Here is a 14,853-nt window from a genome sequence, read left to right as displayed (position 1 = left end):
CTTGGCTGCAAGCCATCTCTACAGTATTTTTTATTTTGTTCTGTTTTTGACCCTTTTGTGACATGGGTTAGTCTCTTTAGTCCCTTTGAGATGTTATCTTTTTCTTAGTTCACCAAAAAATCACTCTCTCCGTCACCTATGATGTTCTCTCTGTTCGGTTTTAAGATATTTTTCTTTTCTTTATTTATTTTTCTGCCTCCAGGGTTATTGCTGGGACTCAGTGCCTATACTATGAATCCACTGCTCCTGGAGGCTGTTTTTTTTTTTTTTTAACTTTTGTTGTCCTTGTTTATTGTTGTTCTTATTGTTGTTGTTGTTGCTGTCGTTGGATAGAACAGAGAGAAATGGAGAGAGGAGGGGAAGATAGAGGGGGAGAGAAAGATACCTGCAGAGCTGCTTCACCGCCTGTGAAGCGACCCCCCTCTGCAGGTGGGGAGCCGGAGGCTCATACTGGGATCCTTCCGCTAGTCCTTGTGCTTTGCGCCATATGCGCTTAACCCGCTGCACTACTGCCCGGCCACTTTTCTTTTCTTTCTTGGATTAGATGAGTTTTTTTTTTTTTAATTTTATTTTATTTATTTATTCCCTTTTGTTGCCCTTGTTGTTTTATTGTTGTAGTTATTATTGTTGTTGTCATTGTTGTTGGATAGGACAGAGAGAAACGGAGAGAGGAGGGGAAGACAGAGAGGGGGAGAGAAAGATAGACACCTGCAGACCTGCTTCACCGCCTGTGAAGCGACTCCCCTGCAGGTGGGGAGCCGGGGTTCGAACCGGGATCCTTATGCCGGTCCTTGTGCTTTGCGCCACCTGCGCTTAACCCGCTGTGCTACAGCCCGACTCCCGGATTAGATGAGTTTTTAACACTTTTTTTCTTTATTGGGGGATTAATAGTTCACAGTCAACTGTAAAATGCAGTAGTTTGTACATGTGTAACATTTCTCAGTCTGCCATCACGTTCCAGGACCTCCCCCCCATCCACCCCAGAATCTTTTACTTTGGTGCAATACACCAACTCCAGTCCAAGTTCTGCTTTGCATTTTCTTGTTTTTCAACTTTTTAAAAAAGATTTTATTTATTTATGAGAAAGGAGGAGAGAGAGAGAGAGAGAGAAAGAACCAGACATCTTTCTGGTACATGTGCTGCTGGGAATTGAATTTAGAACCTCATGCTTGAGAGTCCAATGCTTTATCCACTGCACCACCTCCCGGACCACCCATTTATTATTATTATTATTATTATTATTGCTAGTGATTTAATAATGATTGACAAGGTTGTAGGATCCAAGGGGTACAATTCCATACAGAGTCAACCACCAGAGCTCCATATCCCATCCCCTCCACTGGAAGCTTTCCTTATTCTTTATCCCTCTGGGAATATGGACCAAAGATCTTTATGGGGTGGAGAAGGTGGGACATCTGGCTTCTGTAATTGCTTCTCTGCTGGACATGGGCATTGGCAGGTTGATCCACACCCCCAGCCAAGATCTATTTCTTAATTAATGAAAGAGCATCGCTCTGGTATATGTGATGCATGGTACTGAACTCGGGCCCTCATGCTTGAGAGTCTAATGCTTTATCCACTTTGCCAACTCACAGGCCTCTATTTTGTTTTATATTGGTTTGTTTGTTAGATCAAGACAGAGAGACAGAGAAGGAGGCTGGGTGGTGGCACACCTGGTTGAGTGCACACATTCCAATGTACAAGGACTTGGGTTCAAGCCCCTGGACCCCCATCTGTAGGGGGAAAGCTTTGCAAGTGGTGAAGCAGTGTTGTAGGTGTCTCTTTGTCTCTCTCCCTCTTTACCCCCCCCCGATTTCTGGCTTTCTCTATGCAATAAATAAATAAAGATAATAAAAATATATTTTTTGAATGAGAGAGAAAGGGAGAACGAGAGAAGGAAGCCACAGCACACAGCTTACTTTAACGCCGGTGAGGCCTGTAAGCCTCAAGCCTGTGCGTGTCACAAGCAGTGCACTGTCTGCGGGAGTTATTTCACCAGTTCTTCTATTTTATTTGTTTATTATCTTTATTTATTTATTAGATAGAAGAATCCAGGAATCAAGAGGAATGGGGGGATAGAGGGAGGGAGAGACAAACAGAGAGACACCTGCAGCACTGCTTCACCAGTGAAGTTTTCCCCTGCAGGTGGGGGCTGGGGGCATGAACACAGGTCCTTGTTCCCTGTAACACAGGCGCTCAACCAGGGGCGCCACCATCCAGCTCCTTATTATTATTATTATTATTATTATTATTATTTGCCTCCAGTGTTATTGCTGGGGCTTGGTGCATGCACTACAAATCCACTGCTCCTGGAGACCATTTTTTCCCTTTTGTTGCCCTTGTTGTTTATCATTGTTGTTGTTACTATTATTTCTGTTGTTGCTGTCTTCATTGTTGGATAGGACAGAGAGAAATGGAGAGAGGAGGGGAAGACAGGAGGAGAGAAAGACACCTGCAGACCTGCTTCACCGCTCATGAGGCGACCCCCCTGCAGGTGGGGAGCCAGAGGCTCGAACCGGGATCCTTCCGCCAGTTCTTGCGCTTCGCGCCGAGTGCACTTAACCCACTAAGCTATCACCCGGCCCTCTTTATTATTTTGTTTAACCATAATGCAGTGCCAGGTATCAAACCCAGGCCCTCTTGCATGCAAGGCATTTACTCTACCACCGAGCCACCACTCAGGCCCTAGACAAAGTTTTCTATTTTGTGAATTTTGAACCATGCAATAGCTCTGGAAATTCAAAAATGAAATACAATAAAAATGTTAAATATGAGGGGGCCAGGCAGTAGCTCAGTGGGTTAAGTGCACGTGGCACAAAGTCCCCGGACCTTTGCAAGGATAGTCACAAGGATCCCGGTTTGAGCCTCCGGCTTCCCACCTGTGGGGGGGTGGGGGGGGATCACTTCAGAAGTGGTGAAGTAGGTCTGCAGATGTCTATCTTTCTCTCTCCCTCTGTTTTCTCCTCTTCTTTCAATTCCTCTTTATGCTTTCCTATAAAAAAAAGAAACCATTCAGTGTGGTCAGATATTTCCCTAGGCACCATGTCACCTTAGTCATTTCTGCATTTGTTGCACCATGAGAGTCTCTGTCTTAGTGCTGAAGACAGAGGTGCGCGTGGAGAAGGTGTTAGACTCTCAAGCACAGGACCCTCTCAGCCCAGTACCCAGCATCGTGTGTGCAGAGTGATGCTTTGGTTCTCTCTCTCTCTCTTTCTCGCTCTCTCCCCCTCTCTCTCTCTCTCTCTCTCTCTCTCTCTCATAAATCTAAAAGTAGAAAAGAGGTGGCCAGATGGTGACACACTAGGTTAAGCACACATAATACTAAGTGGAAGGACCTGCGCAAGGATCCGGTTTGGAGCCCCCTGGCTTCCCACCTGCAGGGGGGCCGCTTCAAAAGCAGTGAAGCAGTTCTCAGTTCGGTCTTTTTCGCTCCCTCGCTCTCTTCCCCCTCTCAATTTCTCCCTGTCCTATGCAATCAAATGGAGAAAAAAAATATTGGGGGGGGAGGGAAAAAATGGCTTCCAGGATCAGTGGACTCATAGTGCCGGCACTGAGCCCCAGCATAACCCTGGAGGAAAATAAAGTAGAAAAGAAGTGAAGGGGGTGGGGTGGGGTCGGGGTGGTGGAGTACATACATTGCCATATACATGGACCTGGGTTTGAGTCCCTGCTCCCACTTTCAGGAGGGAAGCTTCATAAGTGGTGAACAGGGCTGCAGGTGTCTCTGTCACTCTTTCTCTCTCTCTCTTTTTAAATATTTTCCCTTTTGTTGCTCTTGTTGTTGTTGGTTTTTTAGAAATATTTATTTTATTTATTCCCTTTTGTTACCTTTGTTGTTTTATTGTTGTAGTTATTATTGTTGTTGTTATTGATGTCGTTGTTGTTGGATAGGTCAGAGAGAAATGGGAAGAGGAAAGGAAGGCAAGGGAAGAGAAAGACACCTGCAGACCTGCTTCAACGCTTGTGAAGCAACTCCCCTGCAGGTGGCGAGCCAGGGGCTCAAACCGGGATCCTTAGGCCTGTCCTTGCACTTTGCGCCACCTGCGCTTAACCCGCTGCACTACCACCTGACTCCCTCTCTCTGACACTCTGTATCTCCCCCTCCTCTCAGTTTCTCTCTGTCTGATTAAATATTTAAAATAAGGGCAGGGGAGTGGATGGACAGTGGTACCAGCACCTGTTAGGGCAATCACATTATGATGTGCAAGGACCCAGGTTCAAGCCCCCAGTTCTCACCTGCCGAGAGGAAAGGCTTGCTAAGCAATGAAGCCGGGCTGCAGGTGTCACTCTTTCTCTCCTTCTGTAACAACCCCCCCAGTTCCGTTCTTTCCTGGAAAATAAAGAGAAAAAGAAAAGAAGAGAAAAGAAAAGAAAAGAAAACAGCTGCTGGGACCGGTGGCTTCATTGTGCAATCACCAAACCCCAGTGATAACCCAGGTAGTAAATCAATAAATACAGTTAAAAATAAACGTGAAAAAGAAGATGTTCACTAAAGTAGCACATGGTGTGTTCACATAGTGCTGCAACTTCGAAAATTATTATTATTTTTAACCAGAGGACTGCTCTCAACTCTGGCTTATGGTGGTGCAGGGGATTGAACCTGGGAGCTCAGAGCCTCAGGAATGAGAGTCTCTTTGCAGAATCAGTATGCTATCTACACCCGCCTTGGAAAATTCTTGTTCATCTTTCCCAACTTCCATTGATGCATTTCCAGAAGTTTTGTTTTGTTTTGCCCCCAGGGTTATCGCTGGGGCTCCATGCCTCACCGCTCCTGTGGTTATTTATTTTTTTTTCAATTTTTTTTTTTTTGATAGGACAGAGAGAAATTGAGAGGGGCGTGGAAGATAGGGAGAGAGAAAGACAGATACACCTGCAGACCTGCTTCACCGCTTGTGAAGTGACCCCACCCTCACCTCCTCGCTGGTGGGGAGCCGAGGGCTCAAACCAGGATCCTTGCGCGGGTCCTTGTGCTTCCATACTATGTGGGCTTAACCTGGTGCACCTCCGCCCGGCCCCCTCCAGAAAACTTACTGTCTGTGGAAACAAACACTCAGGCAAGCCTGGTGTTTTCTTGTGGGCCAACATCAGTTCTCCGGGGGGCAGAGGGACACACTGTGAGAAATCTGAAGCAAGTTTGCTTGCTTGTCTCATTATTTTTAGATAATGAGAAGGAAACTGTAACAGGCACTGAAAAGATCAAACAAATTCGAGAGCAAGTCAATGACCTCTTCCGGCGGAAATTCGGTAAGTTGTCCTGTTAGGGAAAGTATGTACTTGTCCTTTTATTATTTTTTTTTAATTTAAGTTTTTCTGCTTTATTATTATTATTATTATTTACCAGAGCACTACTCAGCTCTGGCTTATGGCGGTGTGGGGGATTGAACCTGGGACTTGAGAGCCTCAGGCATGAAAGTTTCTTTGCATAACCATTATGCTATAACCCCACCCTTTCTTCTTTATTTATTATTGAACAGAGACAGAGATAAATTGAGAGGGGAGGACAAGGAGGTAGAACAGGAAAGAGACAGTCACCTGCAGCCCTGCTTCACCACTTGTGAAGCTTTCCCTCTGCAGGTGGGGACCAGGGGCTTGAACCAATGCCCTTGGGCATTGTAATGTGTATGCTTAACCAGGTTCACCAGCGCCTGGCCCCAGTCCTTCTTTTAAAGGAGGTATTTATTGCAGGCCAGGCTGTGGCACAGTGGGTAAGGTACTAGACTCGCAGACATGAAATCCTGAGCTCGATCCCTGTCATTGCATGTGCCAGAGTCCTGCCCTGCTTCTGTCTCTCTCATTAATAAGTAAATAATTTGGGGGGCCAGGTGGTGGCACAGTTGGTTAAGTGCACACATAGCAGTGCTCAAAGACCTGGGTTCAAGCCCCTGGTCCCCACCTGCAGGGTGTAAGCTCCACAAGTAGTGAAGCAGGGCTATAGGTGTCTCTTTGTCTCTCTCCCTCTCTATATCTGCCTCCCCTCTAAATTCTCTCTGTCTCTAGTCAATATTAAATAAAGATTTTAAAGTAAATAAATAATTTTTAATTTTAATTTTTTATTTAGTTATTGGATAGAGACAGCCAGAAATCGAGAGGAAGAGGAAGATAGGGAGAGAGACAGAGAGATACCTGCAGCCCTGCTTCACTACTTGTGAAACTTTCCCTCCACTGGTAGAGACTAGAGGTTTGAACCTGGGTCCTTGTACATTGTAGCATGTGTACTCAACCAGGTGCACCATCACCTGGCCCCCAATAAGTTTGTTGTTTTTTTTTTGCCTCCAGGGTTGTTTATTGCTGGGACTCAGTGCCTACACTACCAATCCACTGCTCCTGGAGGCTGTTTTTTTCACTTTTGTTGCTCTTGTTGTTTATCATTATTGTTATTATTGCCGTCATTGTTGTTGGATAGGACAGAGAGAAATGGAGAGGGGGAGAAGACAGAGAGGGGGAGAGAAAGATGGACACCTACAGACCTGCTTCACTGCCTGTGAAGTGAACCCCATGCAGGTGGGGAGCCAGGGGATTGAACCAGGATCCTTATGCCCGTCCTTGCACTTCAGGCCATGTGCACTTAACCCGCTGCGATACCCCCTGCCCCCCAATAAATAATTTTTATAGTATGTATTTATTATGAGTGGGTGAGGGAGGAAGGAGAGAGATAAATGACCAGAGCAGGGGGCTGGAGGGTGGCACACCACGCTGAACATACACGACTGTGCACAAGTAACTGGGTTCAAGCCCCTGATCCCCACCTGCAGGGGGGGAATGATGCTTCACAAGTGCTAAAGCAGTGTTGCAGGTATCTCTCTCTTCCTCACTCTCTGTCTCCCCTTTCCATCGCAGTTTCTTTCTGTCTATCCAATAAGTAAGTAAATAAATAAAATGTTTTTTGACTAATTAATTTATTCCCTTTTGTTGCCCTTGTTTTATTGTTGTAGTTATTACTGTTGTCTTTGTTGGATAGGACAGAGAGAAATTGAGAGAGGAGGGGAAGACAGAGAGGGGGAGAGAAAGATAGACAACTGCAGACCTGCTTCACCACCTGTGAAGGGACCCCCCTGCAGGTGGGGAGCTAGGGGCTGGAACTGGGATCCTTACGCTGGTCCTTAAGCTATAAATAAAATTTTTTTTAAGTTAAAAGAGAGAGAGAGAGAGAGAGAGGACCTGGGCATAGCAGGGGAACCTTGAACCTGCAGCCTCTGGGGCTACCAGTTGATGCTCTGATAGGCTGAGCTGATTCTCTGGTCCAAGACTATATATATATATATATATATATATATATATATATGAAATTACCTTTACAGGCTGGGCTGTGGCACACCTGGTTAAGCACACACATTACAGTGCTCAAGGACCTGGGTTCAAGCCCCTGGCCCCACCTATGGGGGGGAAGCCTTGTAAACAGTGAAGCAGAGCCTATAGGTCTCTCTCCTCTCTCCCCCTCTAGCTCCCCCTCCCCCCTTGAGTTATCTTGGCCTCTATCCAATAAATAAAGTATTAAAAGAATGAAAGAAAATGACTTTTTACATCCCGGGAGGTAGCTCAGGGCTGGACTCTCCCAAGTTCAGTCTCCCATGTCACATGTACCAGAGTGATACTCTGGTTCTCTCTCTCCCACGTGTAATGGATACAAATGTTAATAACTGAGTAAACCTTCGGAAATAACAGAGAAAAATGGACCTGGGCTTGGGGAGAGAGCTGGTGGCAGCCTGACTCCTGTCCTATCATCCACACCCCAGGTGAAGCGGTGGGTGTGGACTTCCCGGTGAAGGTGCCCTACCGGAAGATCACATTCAACCCGGGCTGCGTGCAAGTCCACGGCCTGCCCCGCGGTGTGGTGTTCAAGGCCCCAGGATACCTGGAGACGAGCTCCATGCAGAAGATCCTGGAGGCTGCAGACAGCATTAAGTTCACCATCGTGCGGTAGGCCAGACCACCCCACCTGGTCCCGGGGCCACCCCCTCCCTGCCCAGGAACACAGGGGACCATGGGAACTGAGGACCCTGATGGCAGGGGGGACAAGGGCAGCCTGTCTCTCACAAAAGTGGCTCAGCACTCTGTTCACAGAGCTGATTCTGTCTCTTTCTCCCCAGGCCGCTTCCAGGCCTCGAGCTGAGCAGTGGTGAGTATCCCAGCGGGGAGGGGCTGCACCTGCCCCTGGTGGGCAGTGGACAGTGTCCTGGGGGGCTCGCCAACTGGCCCAGGCCTGGCCTCTGCAGAGCCTGCTGATGAGTCAGCACTGTATTTCTCATGTGCTGGGAAGCCTCCCAGCTAAGTATAGCTTGATTTTGACGGCCAGGTACCTTCTTATTTATTTACTTTTATTAAGATTTTTTTTTTAATTTTATGTTTATTATTTTTTACTTCCAGGATTATTGCTGGGGGCTCGGTGCCTACACTACAAATCCACTGCTCCTAGAGACTATTTTTTCCATTTTGTTGTCCTTGTTGTTAATGATATTGTTATTGTTGTTGCTGCTGCAGTAGTTGTTAGATAGGACAGAGAGAAATGGAGAGAGGAGGGGAAGGCAGAGAGGGAGAAAGAAAGACAGACACCTGCAGACCTGCTTCACCACCTGTGAAGTGACTCCCCTGCAGGTTGGGGAGCCGGGGGCTCAAAATGGGATCCTTACACCAGTCCTTGCGCTATGTGTGCTTAACCCACTGAGCTACCGCCCAGCCCCCATTTATTTACTTTTCTATTTACACCAGAGAGAGGGAGTTACGCCTCCCTCTGGCAGATGCTGGAGATGGAACCTCACTCTTGAGAGTCCAGGGCTTTATCCATCACTCCCCCTTCTGGACAGTAGTTTTAGTGTCTTCCCTGGATGCCAAGGGCAGGGGCTAAAAGAGACCTCTCAAGGAGAGAGAAAACAAGTCAACTATTGAATGGCCTTACTTGTTGGAAAGCTCTAATGTTCTTTTTCCTCTTCCTCTTCCTCTTCCTCTTCCTCTTCATTACCAGGATTATTGCTGGGGCTAAGTACTGGCACTAGGAATCCACTGCTCCCAGTGGCCATTTCTTCTTTTTAATTTTTTATATTATATTTTTATTTATTTATTGGATAGACAGCCAGAAATTGAGACAAGGGGGAGACAGAGAGGGAGAGACAGAGAGGGAGAGACAGAGAGACACCTGCGGCACTGTTTCACCACTCGTGAAGCTTTCCCCCTGTAGGTGGGGACTAGGGGTTTGAACGCGGGTCCTTGTGCACTGTAACATGTGTGCTCAAGAAGGTGTGCCACCACCCGGCCCCCAAGTGGCTATTTCCTCCTCCTCCTCCTCCTCCTCCTCCTCCTCCTCCTCCTCTTTTTCTCTATTTGCTAAGACAGAGATTGAGAGGGGGAGGGGGAGACAGAGAGCAAGAGACAAAGAGACACCTGCAGACCTGTTTTACTGCTTGTGAAGTATCTCCCCTATCAGGTGGGGAGGGGGGCTCAAACCCGGGTCCTTGTGTGTCTTCAACCGCATGTACCACCACCTAACCCCCTTGAGCGTTCTTCCTAAATGCTCCCTGATTCTTCCTCAGCTCACCTGGGGGCTCAATTTTTTTTTTCTGCAGAGAGCTTGATGGGGGCTTCCTCCGCCTTCTCTTTGTTGAGTGGACAACAGTGATTTCTAGGAAATTTACAGAGTTGTGAAACCCTCATCACAGCCAGCTGTTGGAACCCCTCCATCATGCTTCCTCCTTCCTGGGGCTCAGCCACTTGCCCCACCCCCAGCCTGCCCTCTAGCCCAACACTGAGTTGCCTTCCTATCTCTGTGTACACTTACCCCTCTCTCTTTAAATTTGTTTATTTGGTTAGAAGGATGAGAAAGACAGAAAGGAAGATAAAGAGAGAGAGAGACATCTTCAGCCCTGCTTCATCGCTCCTGAAGCTTCCCCCCTGCAGGTGGGGACCAGGGCTTTAGCCCATGTCCTTGCACGTGTCTCTGACTGGAGCCCTCAACCAGGCGTGTCGTCACCTGGGCCCTCAGTCTACACTTTCTCAAAGGAAAGTTGTTTTTTTAATATTTTATTTATTCATAAGAAAGATAGGAGGAGAGAGAGAAAGAATCAGACATCACTGTGCTGTCAGGGATTGAACTTGGGACCTCATGGTTGAGAATCCACTGTGCCACCTTCCAGACCATGGAATTTTTTATTTGTTTGTTTTTACCAGGGCACTGTTCAGCTCTAGCTTGTGGTGGTGTGGAGAACTGAACCTGGGACTTTGGAGCCTTAGGTATGAGAGCCTCTTTGTATAACCATTATGCGATCTACCCCACCCCAGAATTTTTTTTTTCCATCATTGGAGCTTCACTGCTTCAGGGAACTTTTTTTTCTTTTCCAGATAGACATAGATACAGAAACAGAGAGAGAAAGAGAAACTCAAGGGTCAGGGGGTAGACAGCATAATGGTTTTGCAAAAAGACCCTCATGCCTGAGGCTCCAAAGTCCCAGGTTCAATCCCTTACACCACCATAAACCAGAGCTGATCAGTTCTCTGGTAAAAAAAAAAAAAAAAAAAAGTGGGGGCAAGTGGTAGCACAGTGGGTTAAGCACACATGGCACTAAGCACAAAGACTGGTGTAAGGATCTCAGTTCAAGCCCTGGCTTCCCATCTGCACGGCGGGGGAGGGGGGTTGCTTCACAAGCAGTGAAGCAGGTCTGCAGGTGTCTATCTTTCTCTCCTCCTCTCTGTCTTCCCCTCCTCCATTTCTCTCTGTCCTATCCAACAACGAACGACATCAACAATAACAATAATAGCCACAACAAGGCTACAACAGCAAGGGCAATAAAAGGGGAGGAAATGGTCTCCAGGAGCAGTGGATTCATGGTGCAGGCACTGAGCCCCAGCAATAACCCTGGAGGCAAAAAAAGTGCCAGCTGGCTGTCAGTGATGTTACCCCCAGCAGGTCAGTTAGGTGTGGTCATTCTTGACAATTTTCGAGTTCTCCTGGGGATCAAATGAAAAAACCCTGTGTGTTAACATGCAGATAATAATTCTGTAAAAGACTCAGAGAGGGGAGTCGGGCTGTAGCGCAGCGGGTTAAGCGCAGGTGGCGCAAAGCACAAGGGCCGGCATAAGGATCCCGGTTCGAACCCTGGCTCCCCACCTGCAGGGGAGTCGCTTCACAGGCGGTGAAGCAGGTCTGCAGGTGTCTATCTTTCTCTCCTCCTCTGTGTCTTCCCCTCCCTCTCTCCATTTCTCTCTGTCCTATCCAACAACGACAACAACAATAATAACTACAACAATAAAACAACAAGGGCAACAAAAAGGGAATAAATAAATTAAATAAATATTTTAAAAAATTAAAAAAAAAAAAAAGACTCAGAGAGGGCCAGGCAGTGGCGCACCAGGTTAAGTGCACATAGTACAAAGCGCAAGGACCCATGCAAAGATTCCAGTTTGAGCCCCTGGCTCCCCACCTTCGGGGGGGAGGTCGCTTCACAAGCAGGTCTTCAGGTGTCTGTCTTCCTCTCTCCCTCTCTGTATTCCCCTCCCCTCTCAATCTCTCTGTCCTCGCCAATAAATAAAAAAAAAGACTGAGAGGTAGGGATCTAGGAAGGGGGAGGGAGAGAGAGAGAGAGAGAGACAGACAGACTTGCAGCCCCGCTATACTGCTAGTCCCATGTGGTTCTGAATGAATTTAGAACCCAGGACATCACACAGTCGGGAGAGGCAGGCAAGCTTCCAGGGAGGCCATCTCCTGCTCCCCCTCCCCACACAGAAGTGAACTGCCTCTCACCACCATCTTTCTGTCTCTCTGTGCCTCTCCAAAGTGGGGAAACGGAAGATCGACCAGGAGGGCCGGGTGTTCCAGGAGAAGTGGGAGCAGGCCTACTTCTTCGCCGAGGTGCAGAGCATGCCCGTGTGCCTCGTGTGCAAGCAGAGCATGGCGGTGGCCAAGGAATACAACCTGCGGCGCCACTACCAGACCCACCACAGTCACCACTATGACCAGTACACTGGGCTGGGCCGAGAGCACAAGCTGCAGCAGCTCAAGGCAGCCCTCCGAGGCTACCTGCTGGGCCCAGCTGGCCCCATGTGCCCGCAGCACCTCCGGGCACTGGCCAGGGAGGCCCCGGCCATGGAGACCACCCGGCCCACGGACGACTCTGCCGGACCCCCGTGGCAGAAGCTGCGGGAGAAGCTCCGCGCCTTTGTGGCCTACTCGCTGGCCATCGACGAGATCACGGACATCAACAACACAGCTCAGCTGGCCCTCTTCATCCGTGGTGTAGACACCGACCTCGAGGCGTCGGAGGAGCTGCTGGACACTGTGCCCATCACGGGTGCCCGCTCGGCCCAAGTCTTCTCACGGGTGGAGAGGAGCCTCCACAAGTTCAGCATCGACTGGGCCAAGCTGGTGAGCGTGGCATCCACGGGCACGCCGGCCATGGTGGGCGCGGGCGACGGGCTGGTGCCCCGGCTGCAGGCCAGGGCGGGCCCTGGGGTGCGCTCTCTGCGTTGCGTCCTGCGCCCCGAAGCCCTGGGTGTCGAGGCCCTGAAGATGGGCCACGTCATGAGTGTGGTGCGGAGCGCGGTGGCCTGCATCCGCCTGCGGGGCTCGAACTGCGGCCCCTTCTCCGCGCTGCTGGGCGAGCTAGACGCCCAGTACGGCAGCCTTCTACGCCAGGCCGAGCTGCGCTGGCTGGGCCGCGGGCTGGTGTTGCGGTGTTTCCTTGACTCCCTGGAGGACATCGACGCCTTCCTGGCCGCTCGAGGTCGGCCGCTGGAGCAGCTTCGGGACCCAGCCTGGGTGCGAGACCTGGCCTTCCTGGCCGACGTGACCGTGCACCTCAACGGCCTGCACCTGTCGCTGCTGGGCCCGGCCCAGCTGGTGACGCAGCTGCGGGACATCCTGGGAGCCTTCGAGGCCAAGCTGGCGGCGTGGGAGGACCATCTGGCTCGGGACCACCTGGCCTACTTCCCCAGCCTACGGGCGGCCTCCCATGGTGGGCGCTATGGCCCCTGCTACGTGCCCCGGCTGGCCGCGCTCCGGGCCGAGCTGCGCCGGCGGCTGGGCGACTTCCAGCTCTGTGAGTCCGAGCTGCGCCTGTTCAGCGCCCCGTTCTCGGTGCAGGCGGATGGTGCCCCCGAGGCCCTGCGGGCCGAGCTCACAGAGCTGCAGCGTGACTTGGGGCTCCAGGCCCGTTACCAGGAGGCGGCCGGGGGCCCTGACTTCTACAGGCACCTGGCTGGGGCCCGCTTCCCCCTGCTCCGCAGCCACTGCGCCCGAGTCCTGTCCATGTTCGGCAGTACCCACATCTGCGAGCAGCTCTTCTCCATCATGAAACTCAGCAAGGCCAAAGTGGGCACCCAGCCCGCTGCCACCACCACCCAGTGGGACTCGGTCCTCCACGTGGCCACCGGCTGACAGGCTGACCCCGCCAACACCTTTAAGTGGCCTGTCATTAAAAAAAAAAAAAAGAGTCGGGCGGTAGCGCAGCAGGTTAAGCACATGTGGCGTAAAGCACACGTATCCCAGTTGGATCCCCCGGCTCCCCACCTGCAGGGGAGCTGCTTCACAGGCGGTGAAGCAGGTCTGCAGGCATCTCTCTGTCTCTCTTCCTCTTTATCTCCCCCTTCTCTCTCAATTTCTCTCTGCCTCTATCCAATAACAAATAAATAAATTTAAAAGAAAAATTAAAAATAAAGGGGGCCAAGTGGTGGCACACCTGGTTAAGTTCACACATTACAGTGCGCAAGGACCCAGGTTCAAGCCCCTGGTCCTCACCTGCAGGGGCAAAGCTCCGAGAGTGGTGAAGCAGGGATGCAGGTGTCTCTCTCCCTCTCTATCTTTCCCTCCCCTCTCAATTTCTATCTCTACCAATAATAAATAAAAATCTTCAATGGCCAAAGAACAAAGTGTAAGGATCATGGTTTGAGCCCCTGGCTCCCCATCTGCAGGAGGGTCACTTCACAAGTGGTGAAGCAGGTGTGCGGGTGTTTATCTTTCGCCCTCTCTATCCTATCAAAAATAAATTTAAAGTAAAGAGATGAAAGACAACTACCAGATAGTTTCACTCATGTGGAATCTAGAGACCTGATTCACATGAACTTGCCAAAACAAACAAAATAAAACAAACAAAAAAAGCAGGCAAACTATAAGACTCATTATGGTTCTCTTTGGGAGGTGGGAGGGTGAGGATAGGGAACTTTGGTGATGGGTGTGGTGTGGAACTACACACTGTCTTCTTATAATCTTGTAACAAATTATTAATAACAAAAAAATTTAAGAAAATGCAGGATAATAAATTTGGGCTAAATAAATTTAAAAAAAAATTTTTTAATGGCCACAGGAGCTGTGGATTCTGGCCGCAGGAGCTATGGATTCGTGTGCAGGCACCAAGCCCCAGCAATAACCCTGGAGGCAAACCAACAAACAAAAACAAAAAACAAGGGCAGGGGAGACAGCATACTGGTGATGCAAAGAGACTCTCCTGTCTGCCTGAGGCTCTGAGGTACCAGGTTCAATTCCTAGCACCACCATCAGCCAGAGCTGAGCAAGATTCTGGCAAATATAATAATGGTAATAAAAATAATAACTCCTGAAGGTGGGACTTGTCCCAGGCCTGACCTGTCTCTCCCGTTCACGGGCACACCGTGGAGACACTAGGCAGCACCTGAAATTGACGCCCACCCACAGAGAACTCGAGGCCCATACCAGTAACCACCTGGTAGATATGCCACCCAGGCAGCTCCCCACCCCCGCACTCTGGGTGTGGCTGGCTCCCCTGGTGGTCATCGGTGGAACTGCGTTCATCACATCCTCAGGGACTTGGGGGGGGGGGGGGCTGGTTTGAAAGCATAACTTAGTAACACACACAGGTTTGCAAGCAGAACTTATAACACACACACACACACACA

General features: G+C 49.6%; 1 protein-coding gene across 9 annotated transcripts in view; it reads left to right on the top strand.

Annotated features, from left to right (window-relative positions):
- LOC103109016 (general transcription factor II-I repeat domain-containing protein 2A-like) overlaps positions 1-14,541 on the top strand; it is a 55,143-nt gene extending 40,602 nt beyond the window's left edge. For 7 of the 9 annotated variants that reach the window (XM_060173530.1, XM_060173538.1, XM_060173531.1 and 4 more), the window contains 4 exons: positions 5,161-5,244; positions 7,734-7,917; positions 8,088-8,116; positions 11,763-14,541. In XM_060173530.1, the coding sequence (XP_060029513.1) occupies positions 5,161-5,244; positions 7,734-7,917; positions 8,088-8,116; positions 11,763-13,360 (1,895 nt within the window). In that variant the 3' untranslated portion in view covers positions 13,361-14,541. The remainder of the gene's footprint in view (positions 1-5,160; positions 5,245-7,733; positions 7,918-8,087; positions 8,117-11,762) is intronic. The other 2 variants (XM_060173537.1, XM_060173535.1) reach the window with 1 other exon arrangement.
- Positions 14,542-14,853: the final 312 nt, after the last annotated feature.

Source organism: Erinaceus europaeus, chromosome 15 (assembly GCF_950295315.1).
Source record: "Erinaceus europaeus chromosome 15, mEriEur2.1, whole genome shotgun sequence".
Taxonomy (NCBI): Eukaryota; Metazoa; Chordata; class Mammalia; order Eulipotyphla; family Erinaceidae; genus Erinaceus; species Erinaceus europaeus.
Note: the sequence above shows the minus strand (reverse complement) of the source record. Positions and strands in the feature narration are given on the sequence as shown.